This window comes from Saimiri boliviensis, chromosome 13 (genome assembly GCF_048565385.1).
Source record: "Saimiri boliviensis isolate mSaiBol1 chromosome 13, mSaiBol1.pri, whole genome shotgun sequence".
In the NCBI taxonomy this organism is placed as follows: domain Eukaryota; kingdom Metazoa; phylum Chordata; class Mammalia; order Primates; family Cebidae; genus Saimiri; species Saimiri boliviensis.
Window position 1 is genome coordinate 66,337,880 of NC_133461.1, and position 19,867 is coordinate 66,357,746.

At 39.3% G+C, this 19,867-nt stretch overlaps 1 protein-coding gene across 4 annotated transcripts in view; it reads right to left on the bottom strand.

Annotated features, from left to right (window-relative positions):
• PPP4R1 (protein phosphatase 4 regulatory subunit 1) overlaps positions 1-19,867 on the bottom strand; it is an 85,564-nt gene that overhangs the window by 50,115 nt on the left and 15,582 nt on the right. For 3 of the 4 annotated variants that reach the window (XM_039463533.2, XM_074383774.1, XM_074383773.1), the window contains 4 exons: positions 10,763-10,847; positions 9,521-9,627; positions 2,903-3,045; positions 2,267-2,413 (listed from right to left, as the gene is read on the bottom strand). In XM_039463533.2, coding sequence (XP_039319467.1) covers positions 2,267-2,413; positions 2,903-3,045; positions 9,521-9,627; positions 10,763-10,847 — 482 coding nt within the window. Of the gene's footprint in view, positions 1-2,266; positions 2,414-2,902; positions 3,046-9,520; positions 9,628-10,762; positions 10,899-19,867 lie in introns of all 4 variants that reach the window. The other variant, XM_039463532.2, reaches the window with a different exon arrangement.

Below are 19,867 nucleotides of genomic sequence, written 5' to 3' on the forward strand. Positions count from 1 at the left end.
AGGACTGCTGGAGGTCCACTCCAGATCCTGCTTGCCTGGGACTCACCTGCAGCAGCTGCAGAACAGTAAGGGTTGCTGCCAGTTTCTTCTTCTGCTTTGTCCCAGAAGGATACGTGCCAGATGTCAGTCTAAGCTCTCTTTTATGAGGTGAGTCTTTGGATAATGGGGTTTGGGGAGCTGCTTGAGGAGACACTCAGTCCTTTATAGGAGCTCAAGTGCCGAGCTGTGAGATCTGTTCTTGCATTCAGAGCTGCTGGGCAGGTACGTTTAAGTCTGCTGCAGCAGAACTCATAACTGCCTTTTTTTTTCCCAGGTGCTCTGTCCTGGGAAGGTAGGGGTGTATTTATAAGTTTCTGTCATGCTGCTGCCTTTTTTAAGGGATGCGTTGCCCAGTGAGGAGGCAGCCTAGTCACAGTCTGCCAGCAGAGGCATTGCTGACCTGCTGTGGGCTCTGCCCAGCTGCCTTGTGAACTTCCCTGCAGTCCTGTTTATAGGGATATGGTTAGAACTTCCTCAGCAATGGCGGCTGACCTCTGTAATGGCAGACTCTCTCTGTAATGGCGGACTGCCTCAGCAATGGCAGGCTGCCTCAGTAATGGCAGACTGCCTCGGCAATAGCGGATCACCTCAGCAATGGCAGACAGCCTCGGTAGTGGCAGACTCCCTCGGTAATGGCACAGATGCCCCTCCCCAACAGAGCTGGATTATCCCAGGTTCAGCTGTGCTTGCTGTGAAACTCTCATTCCAGAGCATTTCCGATTGCTGGTGTTTGTGGGGGTGGGACTGGCCACGCCTGATTACCTGGCTCCCTGCCTCAGAACTCTTTTGTTTTCAGCTGAACACGCGACTCTTTCCCAGGCGTTCCAGTCACCAGTTGAAACAGTGCCCCGATTTGTGTGAGTTCTTGTGCCGAGACCTGCTGTGCCAGCTGAAACAGCCGTGCTGGAGGCTCATAGCGTTTTTTTGCCCGGGGAATCTCCTGGCCTGGCTCCCTGTTTCAGTCCCCTTTTTTTCAGGTAAATGGGTGACTCTGTCTCCCAGGTGTTCTAGTTGCCAGTTGAAAAGGCACCCGGATTTGTGTGAGATTTTGTGTGGAGACCCACTGCGCCGGCTGAAACAGCCAGGCTGGAGATTACTTTTTCACCCAGGAATCTTGTGGCCTGGCTCCCTATTTCAGTCCCCTTTTTATCAGTTGAACAGATGACTCTCTCTCCCAGGTGCTCCGGTCACCAGCAGAAAAGGCGCCTGGACCTGTGTGAGTTTTTTGTTCGGAGATCCACCGTGCTAGCTGAAACAGCCATGTTGGAGACTGGTGGCACTCCTCCACCTGGGAATATCCTGGTCTGTGAGCAATAAAAATCCGTCTGGAAATGTGGTGGCCACTCACCCTCTGCACTCTCACTGGGAGCTACAATCCAGAGCTGCTCCTACTTGGCCATCTTGGATCCCCCTCATTTATTATTTTCTCATTGTGTGCAGAAGGTACATTTTCCTTTGTAAGCCTTTATGTCCCTTTCTAGCTCTGATTATATTTCAAATTTAGTGATTTGTGGCAACTTTAATAGAAACATGTTAAACAATATAAAGTAGCTTTTTTTTTTTTTTTTTTTTTTTTTAAGACAGAGTCTTATTCTATCACCTAGGCTGGAATGCAGTGGTGTGATCTCAGCTTACTATAACCTCTGCCTCCCAGGTACAAATGATTCTTGTGTGTCAGCCTCTAGAGCATGTGGGATTACAGGCATGTGCCACCACACCTGGGTAATTTTTTTGTATTTTCAGTAGAGATGGGGCTTTGCCATGCTAGCCAGGCTGATTTCAAACCCCTGGGCTCAAGTGATCCTCCCACCTTGGCCTCCCAAAGTGCTGGGATTACAAGTGTGAGCCACTGCACCCAGCCCAACCTATTTTTTTTTTCTTTGAGACAGAGTCTTGCTCAGTCATGCAGGCTGGAATGCAGTGGCCTAATCTTGGTTCACTGCAACCTCCACCTCCCACACTGAAGTCATTCTCCTGCCTCAGCCTTCTGAGTAACAGGGACTAAGGCACACACCACCACGCCTGGCTAATTTTTTTTAGTAGAGCTGGGTGTCACCATGTTGCCCAGGCTGGTCTCAAACTCCTGACCTCATGTGATCCACCCACCTCAGCCTCCCAAAGTGCTGGGATTATAGGCATGAGCCACCATGCCCGACCCCAGCCTGACTTTAATAAGCACCTCTTATCAGCCACATTTCCATAAATAGAAAAATGGCAATTGACTTACAGCCACAGCTTCTGTTTTCACATCATCATTACTATCTGGGGCAGTCAGCTCTATGAGGACAGGGCACACTTTGGTCTCCACATCAAATCGTTCAATGAGCTCCTGCTCCAGCAGAGCCAGCAAAGCTGCCTGACTTGTTTTCCTCACCTAGGAGGAAAATGAAAACACAAAGAAAGTTCATATGTGGCATGACAAAATTCTACCACTTGATTTTTATAAACAAAGATTTCTCATCTCAAAGGGACCCATAACTGGCAAAACTTTGTAAATAATATTTGTGTTTATTTTCTTCAACTATTACAAAGACCTCGGAACTTGGTAGACTGTGTTATATAACAGAGTAAGTGAAACATAGCCATTCTGTTAAGAGATGCCTCACAAAGTAACAAACATTTTGAGGGATCCCTAGGAGGTTACCAAGTGAGTTACTAAGCATTGTCTCTAATGGCATTAAAGAGATCTACTATATTTGTGAGACTCTAAACACATCTTATCTAAGACAAATGTTCATTCTGGAAAAACAGTAATGAAGTAAAAGTGGAAAAAAACATTCCAATGAGAACACTTAAGCTAGGCTATTCTTCATACATTACGCTACATAAATTTCTTTTACGAACATATAAATGGTACTCTTACCTGATTATTCTGATCTGCAAGATATCTAACCACGATAGGTAGTAAGAATTTGGAAAAAGCGTATGGTATTGAAGGCCGGTTTTCTTGACAAAACAGTGCGATATGAGGCACCTGTTCCATTAGCTCCGCTCTCACAGTTGGTTCTATTGAGATAACCATAATGTGAGCAAACATGTTCTCCTACAGCAAAAAAAGCTTTATCTGGGCTTCAGCGTACTTAGGAAGGCTTCGGACTTTCATTTTCAAAATATAAAGGACTTACAAAAACATTGTTTACTTTTCCAATCCTTTTCACAATCATACACAGATCAATCCCATGAATGAAAAGAGGACTTTATCCTCAACCCAAGCTTCTGTTGTTTACAGTAGGCTCTGAGTATCTAACCATTTCTTAACAATAAATGAGTTTATTTATTACCTACACTGTGCCACACTGTGCTAGGGGCTAAAATCCTGTCCAATATTTACATCAATACTGTGATATATAGTATTATCCATAAATTCCACTATTTAATAACCTACTAGGACAATTCATAAAAACTAGCTCCTGGCTGGGTGAGGTGGCTCATGCCGGTAATCACAGCACTCTGGGAGGCCAAGACAGGCAGACCACCTGAGGTCAGGAGTTCCAGACCCACCTTGCCAATATGATGAAACCCCATGTCTACTAAAATACAAAAATTAGTTGGGTGTGGTGGCATGCACCTGTAATCCCAGCTATTTGGGAGGCTGAGACAGAAGAATCACTTGAACCTGGGAGGCAGAGGTTGCAGTGAGCTGAGATCATGCTGTTGCACTCCAGCCTAAGCAACAAGAGTGAAACTCAGTCTCAAAAACAAAACAAAACAAAACAAACTAGCTCCTAATCTCAATTTAATAAGTGAAAGATATATAATTAGAAATGGGTAAATGAAAATTAAAGGTGACAAATTTTTTTAAAAACCTGAAAAGATCCAAGTGTATATCGAAAATTTAAATGTGAGAAATATGACATTTCAAATCTCTGGGCTTCAAAAAGATGAAATGTCCAAGAAGTAATGGTAGAAAAAGCTGTTAGTTATGTAAGGAATGCAAGTTCCTACTGCACATCATACATAAAGATCAAAAGTACTAAAAGGTAACATTAAATGTTCAATCTTGAGGTGGGAAGAAAAAAATCCAAAAATCAACCATAAGAACAACTCATTTTCCTTTATAAAAACTTTATTATAGGCTGGGCACGCCTGTAATCCCAGCACTTTGAGGCCAAGGTGGGCAGATCACAAGGTCAGGAGTTCGAAACCAGCCTGGCCAACATGGTGAACCCCTATCTCTAGTAAAAATACAAAAATTAGTTGAGTGTGGTGGTGCATGCCTGTAATCCCAGCTACTCCAGAGGCTGAGACAGGAGAATCACTTGAACCCAGGAGGCGGAGGTTTCAGTGAGCCGAGATAGTGCCACTGCACTCCAGCCTGGGTGACAAAGCAAGACTCCGTCTCAAAACAAACAAACAAACAAACAAGACTTTATTATAGATAACAGATACTGTACTTGGTTAAAAGGTAAAACAGCCAGGAAGCAAATGCATGTATAACAGAGTATTAGGTGAACAATACAAAGACCATGTTGTTCAAATAAATATAAGAAAGAAAATAAGGATACAAGTAGGCAATTCATAGAAGACATCCAAGTGACTGAAAGACAGACATGACGAATTATCAGTAACAAGTCATTATATCAGACCCAACTAGAACTTTGATACCCATTATTATTATGCATTATTCAAGTTACATTAAAGTAAATATGTATGAATGTGTCCAATGGAGTTTCAGATCTCAACAAAAAGAAATTAACATAGCTTTAAGTAGAAAACATGGTATTTTACAAAGCTCAGAATCTTATCAACAAACCATCTGGAATTTCCATTATACTGTTGTACCATGTTGAGTATTTCTGTTGTATCAAAATAGAGTATTTCTGTTTTGAAGAAAAACCTAAATTTTTAAAAAAGTAGGCCGGGCGTGGTGGCTCAAGCCTGTAATCCCAGCACTTTGGGAGGCCGAGGCAGGTGGATCACGAGGTCGAGAGATCGAGACCATCCTGGTCAACATGGTGAAACCTCGTCTCTACTAAAAATACAAAAATTAGCTGGGCATGGTGGCGCGTGCCTGTAATCCCAGCTACTCAGGAGGCTGAGGCAGGAGAATTGCCTGAACCCAGGAGGCGGAGGTTGCGGTGAGCCGAGATCGCGCCATTGCACTCCAGCCTGGGTAACAAGAGTGAAACTCTGTCTCCAAAAAAAAAAAAGTAAACATACAGGCCTCTGCTTTTCTCATGGTCCTGAATTTTCTAACACTGACAATTGCTTATATTTTTTAAACAAAAGGAGGACACAAGTTATGGTGTCAGTTATAAATGAAACAGCAACTTTTCTTTCTTCAAAGCCCTGCTTAGGCAAATAGACCAATGGGGAAAAAAAAACGCAGTCCAGAAACAGATGCACACATGTATAGACAACTGATTTATTAAAAGATGAACAAGAAAAGATGGTCTTTTTAATAAATGGTATTATGTCAACTGGCTACCTACATTAAAAGAAAAAAAAGAAAAACAAGATGGTACTTGTCCTCTACTTTGTATGATGCACATGAATAAATTCCAGGTGGAATACAGATCTAAGCATCAAGGCAAAAACAATAAGGATTCTCTGTGTTAAGAGAGTACAAAAAGATATGTATGACTTTGAGGTTGGAGAAAATCTCTACAATGACACAAAGGCACTACCCATAAAAGAAAAGCACCTCGCTTCTTTAAGAAGCATCACTTTGAGTGCAAAGATGAGCCACAGAGTGAAAAAGATATCTTTAATACAAACAAATGACATTGGGCTCATATGCAGAATGAATTACTGTAAATCTGTAAGAAAATGACTGCCAATTTTTTTTTTTTTTTTTGAGACGGAGTTTCGCTCTTGTTACCCAGGCTGGAGTGCAATGGCGCCATCTCCGCTCACCACAATCTCTGCCTCCTGGGTTCAGGCAATTCTCCTGCCTCAGCCTCCTGAGTAGCTGGGATTACAGGCACGCACCACCATGCCCAACTAACTTTTTGTATTTTTAGCAGAGACAGGGTTTCACCATGTTGACCAGGATGGTCTCGATCTCTTGACCTTGTGATCCACCCGCCTCGGCCTCCCAAAGTGCTGGGATTACAGGCTTCAGCCACCGCGCCCGGCCTGACTGCCAATTTTTTAAAGGGGGAAGAGACTTAGGCATTTCAAAAAAGAAGTTGGGTGTGGTGGCTCATGTCTGTAATCCCAGCACTTTGGGAGGCTGAGGTGGGTGGATCACTTGAGTCAGGAGTTCCAGACCATTCTGGCCAACATGGTAAAACCTCATCTCTACTAAAAATACAAAAATTAGGCAGGCATGGTGGTGGTGCATGCCTGTAATCCCAGCCACTCGAGAGGCTGAGGCAGAAGAACTGCTTGAACCCAGGATGAGGTTGTGGTCAGCTGACATTGTGCCACTGCACTCCAGCCTGGGTAACGAATGAGACTTCATCTCAAAAAAAAGAGAACAAAACCAAATAGCCAGTAAGTATATAACTTCCTCATTGGTTATTGAGGAAATGTAAATTAAAACCACAACAAGATGCCACTACATATCTTCCATTCCAAGGGAAAATAAAGTAAAAGCAGATGGTAAATTTAGCAGAATAAATCAAGATAAAAGTGAATGAAAGGATGAAAGGTAAGGCAGAAGACAGGAAGGTTCTCAGCTGCTTAGGTTGTCTAAACAAAGAATACATATTCCATTCACTTCAGAGCTGTGTTTTATTCAACAGTCTATCTTACCCAAATACTACAATAAGCCCAGTTCTACAAATGAGAAACCTCAAGGTCAATTCCTCTCTCTTCCTCACTCTATCCAGAGGTTAGCCTTGGAATCAATCCCTCCTAGCACTTCAATTTCTATCCAACAATTCACCCTTACAACAACTGATTGGCCGGTCAGTCATGGTCAGTGGCTCATGCCTATAATCTCAGCACTGTGGGAGGTCGAGGCAGCTGGATCACTTAAGGTCAGAAGTTCCAGACCAGCCTAGTCAATATGGTGAAACCCCTTCTCTATTAAAAATATAAAAATTAACTGGGTGGTGGTGCATGCCTATAATCCCAGTTACTCGTGAGGCTGAGGCATGAGAATGGCTTGAACCTGGGAGGCAGAGGTGGTTGCAGCAAGCAGAGATCATGTCACTCTGCTCTAGTTTAGGCGACAGAGCAAGACTCTGTCTCAAAAAAACAAAAACAAAAACAAAAACAAAAAACAATTGGTATAGTCTTCCAATTAGTCTTCTTGTCACCCATCGTTTTCACCATATCAGTTCATACTGCTACATTACACTGTGCTAAATCACAAAACAGGTAAACTCATCAGCAGGGTATATTATAAACCTTTACAATCTAGCCCCACCTACCTTATTTAACGGCCTAATTTTTCTAACCTGGAAACTCAGCAGGTTAGTCTCATTGTCAGGTTGGCCTCATTGTTGACCACATGGGCCACCATCTTGAACTCCTCAAGCCTCTAAGTCTGTCTTTTCCTCTCCTGGGTATGCCCTTTCCCCTCTCTATACCTCATCATTCTATCAAATACAACTCAAATGTCACTAACTTTCTGAACCCTGCCCCAATCCTTCCCATTATAATTTATTGTTTATATGTTGGTTACATTCACTAAACTGTTAATTTGATGACAGAAATCCTTGTTCACCTTAATAACTGCTCTAGCATTTAACCTAGAACCTGGTAATAGAGTATGCACTGTTTGATGTATACTGAACAAATAGAATTATGTCAATAGAAACATTTACTATGAATTTACCAGTGTGAGAACATATTTTAAAATACACACACACACACACACACACACACACACACACACACACATTTATTTAAAAAAACTAGAGTTGGTAAACAGGTAAAGGAAAACACAAATTTATCCTTAAAGAATATTTGTCTCGGCCAGGCGTGGTGGCTCAAGCCTGTAATCCCAGCACTTTGGGAGGCCGAGGCGGGTGGATCATGAGGTCGAGAGATCGAGACCATCCTGGTCAACATGGTGAAACCCCGTCTCTACTAAATATACAAAAAATTAGCTGGGCATGGTGGCGTGTGCCTGTAATACCAGCTACTCAGGAGGCTGAGGCAGGAGAATTGCCTGAACCCGGGAGGCGGAGGTTGCGGTGAGCCGAGATCGCGCCATTGTACTCCAGCCTGGGTAACAAGAGTGAAACTCCGTCTCAAAAAAAAAAAAAAGAATATCTGTCTCTACTAAGGAATATAACCACAATAGGCTGTAACAGTGCCATGAATGACAAATTTAACTTAAATCAAATTAAAAAAATAAGTAAAAATTATACTTGATGAGATCCTTCCTAAAACCATTCTCGAACAAGCATATACATAACTAATTATGTACACAAAGGTAGATTATTGCTCAGTTAAGCCTACAAATGTTCTCCCCACCCTACAAAAGCATTAGAAACATTTAAGGCTTATGTAAATATTTACCATATTCCCATTAAAATAAACTGTTTATCAAAAGATGAGCTTGTCTAAAAATTAAAAGATGGGGCTTGCTGACATGCCAAAAAGTCTGTCAGAAATGGAAAATATATTTTAATAAAATAATAGATTTAAGGAAAAAAGTTTTAAAATTTACTTTTGTATTGTTCCTAAAATCAAGCACTAAAATATGCTTAATATTAGCTTAAAATAGCATGTTTTACGTGTTAAGTATATTTTACTACAACAAGAAACATATTTATAAAAACCTTAACATCACCATTTTCTAAGCCTCAAATCAAGTTTACCTCTTTCTTAGGTAGATTTTCTTATCTTCACTTTGGAGATAAACCAACTTTAGTTTTACAAATGATTAATCAACATTTTTTCCAAGTGAGACAGCACAGAGAAAAAAAGCTTTCTTTATTTGCCTAAAAAATGTATAGCCTCCTCCATCTCTTTAAATGTATTCAAAATTATTCTAGATTTTTTTTTTTTTTTTTTTTGAGACAGAGTTTCGCTCTTGTTGCCCAGGCTGGAGTGCAATGGCGCGATCTTGGCTCACCGCAACCTCCGCCTCCTGGGTTCAGGCAATTCTCCTGCCTCAGCCTCCTGAGTAGCTGGAATTACAGGCACACGCCACCATGCCCAGCTAATTTTTTGTATTTTTAGTAGAGACGGGGTTTCACCATGTTGCCCAGGATGGTCTCGATCTCTTGACCTCGTGATCCACCTGCCTCGGCCTCCCAAAGTGCTGGGATTACAGGCTTGAGCCACCGCGCCCGGCCGGATATTTTTATTAATCCTAAAATATTAATATACATGATGCAAAACAATGTTTTTAGATTTGTTTTATGAGAAATTTCTAAAACTAAACTAAGCCTACTATAACATGTTCAAGTCTCAGTAACAAATTTTACTTTTGTTGTCACTGATGGGTTTGATAATTACTTAGGAAATCTTTTAAAGATATCTCGGATCACATTAACTTTTTCATTAGTTTTTAGAAACAAATTTGGTCAAAGAAAACTTTCTAGAATAAATTCACTTTCACCACATAAACATATACCTGAATCATCAGCCAATCTGCTAATTCTTTCCAAAACAGCAATACAATCTCTTTCATCATCGCAGACTTCCCTCAAGGTATCCAGCAAACTCCGGGCCACCATTTGTCTACAAAAAAAAAAGAAAATTATGTACGTTCAATGGCATCAATAGTTAATATCCAGAATTTTATTTTTTTGAGATAGGGCCTCATTCCTGTTGCCCAGGCTGGGGTATAATGGTGCGATCATGGCTAATCATAGCATTGACTTCCCTGGCTCAGGTAATCCTCCCACCTCAGCCTCCTGAGTAACTGGGACTACAGGTGTACACCACCCCACCACACCTGGCTAATTTTTAAATATCTTTAGTAGAGATGAGGTTTCACCATGTTGCCCAGGCTGGTCTCAAACTCCTGGGCTCAAGCAATCAACCCGCCTTGGCCTCCCAAAGTGCTGGGATTATAGGCATAAGCCACTGCACCTGGCCAGTATCTAGAATTTTTAAAGACAAAATCTGTACATTTTCAAAGAAATTTTTTTCTTATATTATTAAAACATATATTGTCTATAATTTTCTAACTGGCAAATGCCAGTTTTGCTTTTATTCTGACAAGGTGAGACTGAGTATTTACCTACGTATTTTTTATCTTTATCTAACTGAGTTGGCAAAGTTACCAAAAATTCGTTTCAGTTATCCTTCAATTATCATAATGAAAAAACATCCTCATTCATTACACAAAATGTTATCCTTACATATTTTTACTATTACGAATTTTGCATTGCTATATCCAAAAAATCTGAACAAACACTTTTTGATCTCCCAGAAAAGTATGATATAAGTGATCTGGAATCACAGCTGGAGAAACATAATGCAGTAGGAAGAATGCTGGCTCTTGGTCACTGCCGTGTGACCCAATGACCTTGAGCATCACCTGTTACACAGCAAGTATACAACATCATCTGTTGAAGGAATAATGTACTTCCCAACAAGCAATTTATATGAATATCAAAATTATGTCCAGTGGCAGAAAAGCAATGGTAATGGTATTTTTTTTTTTGGAAAGAAAGCGTGCTGTATGTTTACTAGGATCAAAGAATAAACAAGTACAAAGCTGCTTATGCTATGATTATGAATAAAACTTGGTGACTCAGACTGTGCCTGTTAATAATACCACCTTTGAAAATGGATACTTTCATTTTCCTACTGAAGTTAATAAAGCCACCCTTCCACTTCCACCTTAACAAAAAAAATATGCACGTACCTGTTAAATACGTTCTCGCTTGCAGCATACTTGTCCAATCTCCCCAGGGGCGTCAACATTTCATCTTGTGAGACAAAGTCCAGGGCTGAAGGTATAATAATCACATCAGACTCTGAGCTGTAGTCATCCACACCAACTATCAGAGACATCAGAAATACTCCTTATAACACTTTGAAACTAAAATGTACCCCTTGCCTGTCTGAAGCAGTAAAAATCTGTTTCTGGAATGGTACAAAAAAAAAAATTACAAAAAACTCTTAGAATCAATCCAGTAGCCACAAATAACTAAAAGATACCTTCTCTCCTTTTTTTACAAGTATGTTCGACTTGGCTCTAAAGACACAAAGGTCGGAGGCCACAGAAACTCAGTATGCAGAAAACAGTGATCAGAGTCTTGAGAACACGTTCAACCAGGACACTAACAACTTGTGAACAGACATACAAAAAGTCAAGCACCAATAGAGCTAATCCTGCAATGTAGAAGATAAAGCTAATTAAACTGGTATCTGACTTCACTTACTAGAGGAAAGCTAAACACATTAGTATATTCTTATTCACTAAATAAATATTTATTAAATACATTTGTGCCAAGTACTAGGGTAGATGCTGGGGAAACAGCAATGAAAATACTAATCTGCCTTCAAAGAGCTAATATTCTGCAGAAAACAATCTACTTTAAAATGATCATTGTAATAAAAGTTTCTATTACTACAAACTAAATGGCCAGCCGCTCATTCAAGCTGCAGAAGGAAGAGAAGACCAAGACAGAATGGCTAAAAACTAATCAAAAGGTAATGATTTTAAAGGAATCATGCAATGAGAGTGAAGGTATGATTAAACAGCATCTACTACCAAAGAAATCAAGGAAGAACTGAAAAGTGCCCACTGAATTTGGTACTTTTGTGCCATGCTGTGTGCTCATTGTTAAACAAGGGCAATTTTCCATGGTATGAAAGCTGAAAAGCCAAACCTGACTGAAGACGTAAAGGAAAATATAAAAAAGTAAAGACAATGTGTACAAAATACACTTTCCAGAACTGTGGTTGTGAAATAAACTAGGTTAGATTACCAGCCAGGGCATTCAAGCAAAATAAAGATCATTTACTTTTGTTTTGTTCCTCATGTTTAAAAGACAAAGATTTGCAACATGGTTAAATAATGAAAGTAAACAGTCAACAAATAAATATAAATTGAAGTTCTATGAATAAGAAAATATTAACTGATGGAAACACTATGAGGTTGGGAAGGATGGAATCCAGAGCTAAGGTTTAAATAAGAACTCTACAACTGCTAGAGTTCAGGGCCTTTCCTAAAGCCCTAAGAGCTTTCCAAGAAATTTTTCTTTTTTTCTTTTTTTTTTTTTTCCATTTTCTTTTTTTTTTTTTTTTATTGCATTTTAGGTTTTGGGGTACATGTGATGAACATGCAAGATTGTTGCATAGGTACACACATGGCAGTGTGGTTTGCTGCCTTCTGTCCCCTCACCTGTATCTGTCATTTCTCCCCATGCTATCTCTTCCCACCTCCCCACCCCCCCCGCCCCTCCCCCATTTCCCCCCAACGGACCCCAGTGTGTAGTGCTCCCCTCCCTGTGTCCATGTCCATGTGTTCTCATTGTTCAACACCCGCCTATGAGTGAGAATATATGGTGTTTGATTTTCTGCTCTTGTGTCAGTTTGCTGAGAATATTACTTCTGGGCACTTTCTATTCTATCCCTTGCATTACTTTATTTACTTTCTCAATAGTGCCTGTCAACATCTGTTAAGTATTAGTTGTTTTACTTACTGTCTTTCTAGAGTAAGTTTTTGGCTCTGCGAGGATGGGAATTTTTATCCCATTCACTGCTTCATCTCCAGAATATTTCCAGGCACAAAGTAAGCACTTAAGTATTTTTGAAACAAAAAATCTGTGCATCACTTACAATGAGATTTTGTCTTTGCCCTGTAAGCTCTTTTCTTAGGAGACAAAAAGAAAACCACCTAACAAACTTCTCCCAAATGTTGCTATATGAGTAACAGAAAAGATGCATCATTTCCTGATGAAATGACCAATGTTATTGCTATTAGGACATTTTTAAATGCCTGGTTTTGAAACAAATGTGTATATACCATAGGCTCAACTTACAGAACTGACCACTTTAAACAGGTAACACTGTTTTAACTCCCAATAGAACATTATCAAAAAGAGACGACAAAACACGGCACAGTTCTTTTTGTTAAAACAAAAATAACTTCTGTATTTAAAGAACACTTAAAGCATGCTCTTCCACTTTTGACAAAGATGGATTAACAGGAACCAAGTTAACCCTCACACCTTAAATGGTTTAAAAAAAAAAAAAAAGAGAGAGAGAGAGAGAGAACCAGGCATGCTGGTAGTGTCTGTAGTCCTAGCTACTTAGGAGGCTAAATCAGGAAGACTGCTTGAGCCCAGGAGGTCAAGGCTGCAGTGCTTTATGACTGCATTTGCGAACAGCCACTACACTCTAGCCCATGGGAAACACAGTGAGACTCCTATCTCTTTAAGAAGAAAGATAAAACATAGGAAGTCACGGTTTCAGACACTGGGCAAAAGACAGTATTAGACAGTAACTCTGAGAAAGAGGGGGCAAATGCAATAAGCCCTATATTTCTCCAGCTAACTTCCTGGAAATAATTTCTAGAGCACTAGGAGGGTCCAAATATATTCCAGCAGACTCTCAAGTTGAAGAGACAGAGTTGAGAATCAAGGGAGGCCAAGGCAGCTAGAATTTGCAGAGGAGGAGCATCAGAGAAGAGGGACCTTCACAGAGAAAGAACTTCAGAGAGCTGCAGGAGGTCCCCTTGAGTTTTTAGGGGAGTACTGAAACAGTTTATGTGTGTGAGGAAACTACCTCATATTCTGGGAAATAACTACCTGAATTTCAAGTGAACAAGTACCCAATTATCACAAAGGACAAGGAATAGTTCATGTCTCCACCAACCAAAACCGTCAAAAACTCTATCATAAATGTGGCAAAACACCTAAGAAGTAGCAAATAATTCTCCTGGTTTTGCCTAACAAAGCTTAACACGCTTCAAAAGAAACAAACTGTCTCCAAGAAACTGTGTCACAGAAGAAAACTCAAGTATGTACATGAATATAAAAATAGCTAGCACTCAACAAGGTAAACGCTACAATGTCTAGCATCCAGTAAAAAGTTACTAGGCACACAAAGGCAGGAAAATACAAACCATGACGCAAAAAACTCAACAGAAACAGACCCAAAACAAAGATAATGGAAATTATTTCAACTATATACCACACATTTAAGAAGGCAGAAAAAAAAGAGAATATTAAGAAGATCCACAGAAGATGATATAAAAGACCCAAATTAATCTTCTAGAGTAAAAAAAAAAAAAAAATGGGAAAATGTACTGGATAGGATCAAGAGCAGATTAAACATTACAGAGGAAAAATGTGTTACCATGAAGAAAAAGCATAAGAAAAACATCCTAAATGAAACCAAAAAAATATGGGGGCTGATGAGAATTAAGCAGCAATCAATTGTAGAAAAACTTCAAGCATCCAAATATACATGCAAATGGAGCCCCCAAAGAAGAATGGGAGATATAAAATATATTTGAATAATGGCAAAATTTTTCCAAATTTGGTAAAAACTATCGATCTACAGACAGATTCAAGGGGTTCAATGAAATCCATGAGCAAAAAACATCAACAGAATTACACCAAGGCACAATATAATCAAATTGCTGAAAGCTAGTGATAACTTTTAGGCAGCCAGGGAAAAATTCATGTTATATACAGAAAAACAAAAATAAGAATGACAGCAGACTTCTCAATCTAAAATATAAGCTAGAAAAAAACAGAGCAACATCTATAAGGTACGTAAAGAAAAAAACCTACAACTCCACACCTAGGAAATAGAAATCTTGCAAATATGAAGCTGAAATAAAGACTTTTTAAGCCACATAAAAACTGACATCAACAGCAGACATGCACTACAGGAAATACTAAAGCAAGTCTTTCAAGCAAAGGGAAAATTACACCAGATGGGAATCTAGATCTATACAAAAGAATAAAGGGCATCAGAAACAATTAATATGAGGCCAGGCATGGCAGCTCATGCCTGTAATCCTATCACTTTGAGAGGCCGAGGGGAGTGGATCATTTGAGCTCAGGAGTTAAAGAACAGCCTGGGCAACATGGTGAAACCCTGCCTCTACAAAAAATACAAAAATAAGTTGGGCATGGTGGTGTGTTCCTGCAGTCCCAGCTACTTAAGGGCCTGAGGCAGGAGGACTGCTTGAACCTTGGAGGTTAAAGCTGCAGTGAACTGAAATGACACCACTGCATTTCAGACTGGAGGAGAAAGCAAGATGCTGTCTCCAGGAAAAAAAAAAAAAAAAAAGAAAGAAATGGTTAACATGGGATAAATTTTAAAAACCATTCTCTTACTTTTCAAATACCTAAAAGATAAGTGCTTAAATAAAAATATGTACTAAAAATAAATGGATAAAAATGTATTGTGGGGTTTACAACATATGTAGAAATGTAATGTATGACTACAATAGCACAAAGGCAGGAAAAGGGTAAAGTATACTGTTGCAGGTGTGTAAAGAGATACATTTACTTGAAGTTAGACTGTGGCAAGGTAAAAATTCATATTAATTATAAACTCTAAAGCAATCATTATTTAAAAAGAAACATACATACACCAAAGACATACTACTTATAAGCCAGTACACTCCATAAGGAATCTAAAAGAAGGCAGAAAAAGAGAATAAAGGGAACAAGGAAGAGATGGGACAAACAAATGAGAAACACCAAGATAAGCAATTTAAACATAACCATATCAGTACGTACATTAAGTGCAAATGATCTAAATAGCCCAATTAAAGGCAGAGTCTGTGGAACTGGATTACAAATAATGCCTAACCATGAACATAATTACACAGTACAGAAATATTTTATACATCTTATTCTGGACTACAATTCCTAGCAAAATACCTTATAAATTATAAATCAAAGTTGTAAATGCCACTCAGACACTCTCATTTGGCCTCAAGTTTTCTCCTTTATAAGACTGTTAAGCTAGTATAACCTTGAAGCACCTTTACAAAGGCTCTAGAATTCTACGACTATGACCAAACTGTTTCATCAGTATCACATTTGTTAAAGATAAAGAATAAAATTGATTCTGGCCCATAAAAAGCAAAGGGCAGTGGAAAAAAACTGCTACAGCTGTGACTATCAAACATAATTATGTTTAAGACAAGTTTGGAGCACTTACCTAAAATGCAGATTCCTAGATCCCACACTCAGATACTGATTATGTCAGTTTAGAGTTACGAATCAGGAGTATTTATTTTTAAATAAATAATCCTACTATTTAAATACAGACTGTTAACCATATTTAAGAAGCATACTCCTAGAAGGTAACAAAATCATAGTGTTTCAAATGTTTTGCCACCACTCTATCAATCATGGTTGATAATCACTGCCATACAAAGGGTGTGTTCCACTCTGGTGCAGACACTGGTGACAAAGGTTCATTTCTATCTGCCTCCACCAAAAAGAAGTTACAATCCTAGGAGTAATCTCTAAAACACATTAGAAGGTACAGCAAGAAAGATAACAGAGAAACTAAAATGGTGTACTAAAAAATATTCAGTTAACCCAAAATAAAGCCTGGAAAGGAGTAGCAGAGAAGAAAAACCATGAGTCAAACAGAAAATAAATAGCAAAATAGCAGACCTAAATCCAACCAGATCAATAGTTACATTAAATATAAACTGACTAAAACTTTCAGTTAAAAAAGGCAAAGATTATCAGACTATCAGAAATATAGTCTGTCTACCAGAGATCCATTTTTAAGACAAATTTCAACCAATAGGTTGAAAATAATTTTTTTTAAAGATATAACACAAAATAGTAAACATAAGAAAGCTGGAGGCTGGGTGTGGTGGTTCACACCTGTAATCTCAGCACTTGGAGAGAGGCTGAGGTAAGTGGACTGCTTGAGCTCAGGAGCTTCAGACAATACCAGCCTGGGCAACATGGTAAAACCCCATCTCTATAAAAGATACAAAATATTAGCTGGGCATGGTGGTGCACACCTAATGGTGGTTCCAGCTACTTGGGAGCCTGAGGTGAAAGGATCACTTCAGTACGGGACGCAGACGTTTCAGTAAGCCAAGATAGTGTCATTGCACTCCAGCCTGGGTGACAGAGTAAGACCCTATCTCAAAAAAAGAAAGAAAAAAAAAGGAAAAAAAAGCTGGAGGGCTATATTATTATGAGACAAAATAGATCAAAGACAAAGGGTATTACTAGAAATAGAGACATTTCATAATTATAAAAGGGTCAGTACCTCAGGACTCTTGAATTCTTTCTTATGTAGTTCTGCATAACTAAAGTTTATGGATTCTTGAACACTATAATAGTAGCAATAGGCCTATACTGTTCCAAGGCTTTTAAAATCCAGCCTCTTTCACTGATGAAGTTAAAAAAAAAAAAAATCTTTTAATTGTTATTTGAATTTTTTAAATGACCAAAAAGCATATAATACAGTGTGTCCACGTGGTTATTGTTATTTTTTTTTTTAAGCATATACTGGCCACCAGTGGCTCATGCCTGTAATCCCAGCACTTTGGGAGGCTGAGGCAGGCAGATCACTTGTAGGTTAGGAGTTCGAGACCAGCTTGGACAACACGGTGAAACCCCGTCTCTACTAAAACACAAAAAAATTAGTTGGGTATGGTGGTGGGTGCCTGTCAGCTACTCAGGAGGCTGAATCATGAGAATCACTTGAACCTGGGAGGTGGAGGTTGCAGTGAGCCAAGATCGCATCACTGAACTCCAGCCTGGGTAACAGAGTGAGACTCTGTCTCCAAAATAAGTATATAATTTTTTTAAAAAGCATATATTAACAATGACCACTCTGAAATGCTTTTTCTAATTATATCTGTTCTCCCAAAATTCTAATACTTCCTTTTTCCCTTACAAACTTACAATCTTAAATAGCTGTCATTGCTAGCTGAAGGGGAGCCAGGATAAAAAATTAAAAGGAAGATCACTTGTAAGCTCAAGACAGATTTCCAATAAATATTTTTCATTTTGTAAAACCTAATATTTAATTATAAAGATTCCACGAAAAAGTTATGTGGCACATCTTTTAATTGAAAATTGGGTTTTTGGTGAACCTTAACAGAATAGAATAAAATACTGAAAGAATTTAATTCTTTTTTTTTTTTTTTTTTTTTTTTTTGAGACAGAGTCTTGCTCTGTCACCCAGGCTAGAGTACAGTGGTGCAACCTCGGCTCACTGCAACCTCCGCATCCCACGTTCAAGCAATTCTCAAGCCTCAGCCTTTCAAGCAGCTGGAATTAAAGGCACAAGCCACGACGCCCCACTGAGTTTTGTGTTTTTGGTAGAGGCGAGGTTTCACCACGTTGCCCAAGTTGGTCTTGAACTCCTGGCCTCAAGTGATCCACCCGCCTCAGCCTCCCAAAGTGCTGAGATTACAGGCGTGAGCCACTGTGCCTGGCCAAAAGAATAGAATTCTTAATAGGAATAGAAAACCTAGGATATAAACTAATGCCCTATACTTAAAGTTTTAGTCCATTTTATCTCCAAGACCCTTTGAAAACTGCTGCTAAACATAAATTAGGCTGAATATAACCTTCTAGTTCCAAATCATGAAAGGAATCAAATATGTTACAATACAAATAAAGAGAACATCAGGAAGGCAGATGACAAGGTAACGAAACAATAAAACAATGACATTAATCCTTGTTACCTATAGAACTGAATGTCTTTTTGTATAGATATGAGATGATGTAATAGAAGAGACAAAACAATTGTCATAGTTCTACAAGTATCCTCTATAATACTTGCAGTTCCCTGAATCTAATATAGAAATCCAAAATAGAAGAGAAATTCCAATTTTTGCTTTTTTAAAGTGTCTAAAATGCAATAGTTTTAAAGTTGCGCCTTTCCTTTGGCCATGAGTGGTGGCTCACGCCTGTAATCCCAGCACTTTGGGAGGCCAAGGTGGGCTGATTGTTTGAGGTCAGAAGTTTGAGACAAGCCTGGACTACAGGGTGAAACCCTGTCTCTACTAAAACTACAAAAGGTAGCTGGGCTAAAGCAGGAGAATTGCTTTAATTTAGGAGGAGGTTACAGTGAGCTGAAATTACACCACTGCACTCCAGCCTGGGTGACAGAGCGAGACATCATCTCAAAAAAAAAAAAAAAAAAAAAAAAAAAATTGGGCCCACCATAAAATTTTACATAGTCATAGCAAAAGTTGTGTGAAAAGAACAGAAGATTTTTAAGGTAAGAAAGATATGGGTTCAAGTCCCTTGTTTTGTCATTTATTGCATTTATCTATAACATAATGGTTAAGACTTTTAAGACAGTGATAACGCCTGCAACAGTGTGTCAGGCAAATAAGCAAATATTCCCTCCCACTTTGCATTTCGGTTTGCTTCTAGATACAGAAAATCTGTATGTAGTTTCCATGTTTTTGTTTTCATTCATTTCATTCAACCAGTAAGTAGGAAAACCATGTGTTTTTAATCGTTTTCATTCAATTAAAAAGTAGTAGTCTTAATATAAATAGGATAGCGCATACATTATCTTTTTTTGGAGGGTGGGAGATGGAGTCTCATTCTATCGCCCAGGCTGGAGTGCAGTGGTGCAATCTTGGCTTACTGCAACCTCTGCCTCCCGGGTTCAAGCAATCATCTTTTTTTTTTTTTTGAGGCAGAGTTTTGCTCTTGTTGCCTAGGCTGGGATGCAGTGGTGCAATTTTAGCTCACCACAACCTTCGCTTCCCATGTTCAAGCAATTATTCTACCTCAGCCTCCCAAGTAGCTGGGATTACAGGCATGAGCCACCATGCCCAGCTATGTTTTGTATATTTTAGTACAGATGGGGTTTCACCCTGTTGGCCAGTCTGGTCTTGAACTCCTGACCTCATGATCCACCGACCTTGGCCTCCCAAAGTGCTGGGATTACCCCCGGCGTGAGCCAGCACACCTGGCCCGGTTCAAGCAATTATCTTGCCTCAGCCTCCCAGTAGCTGGGACTACAAGTGCATGCCACCACCCCAGGCTAATTT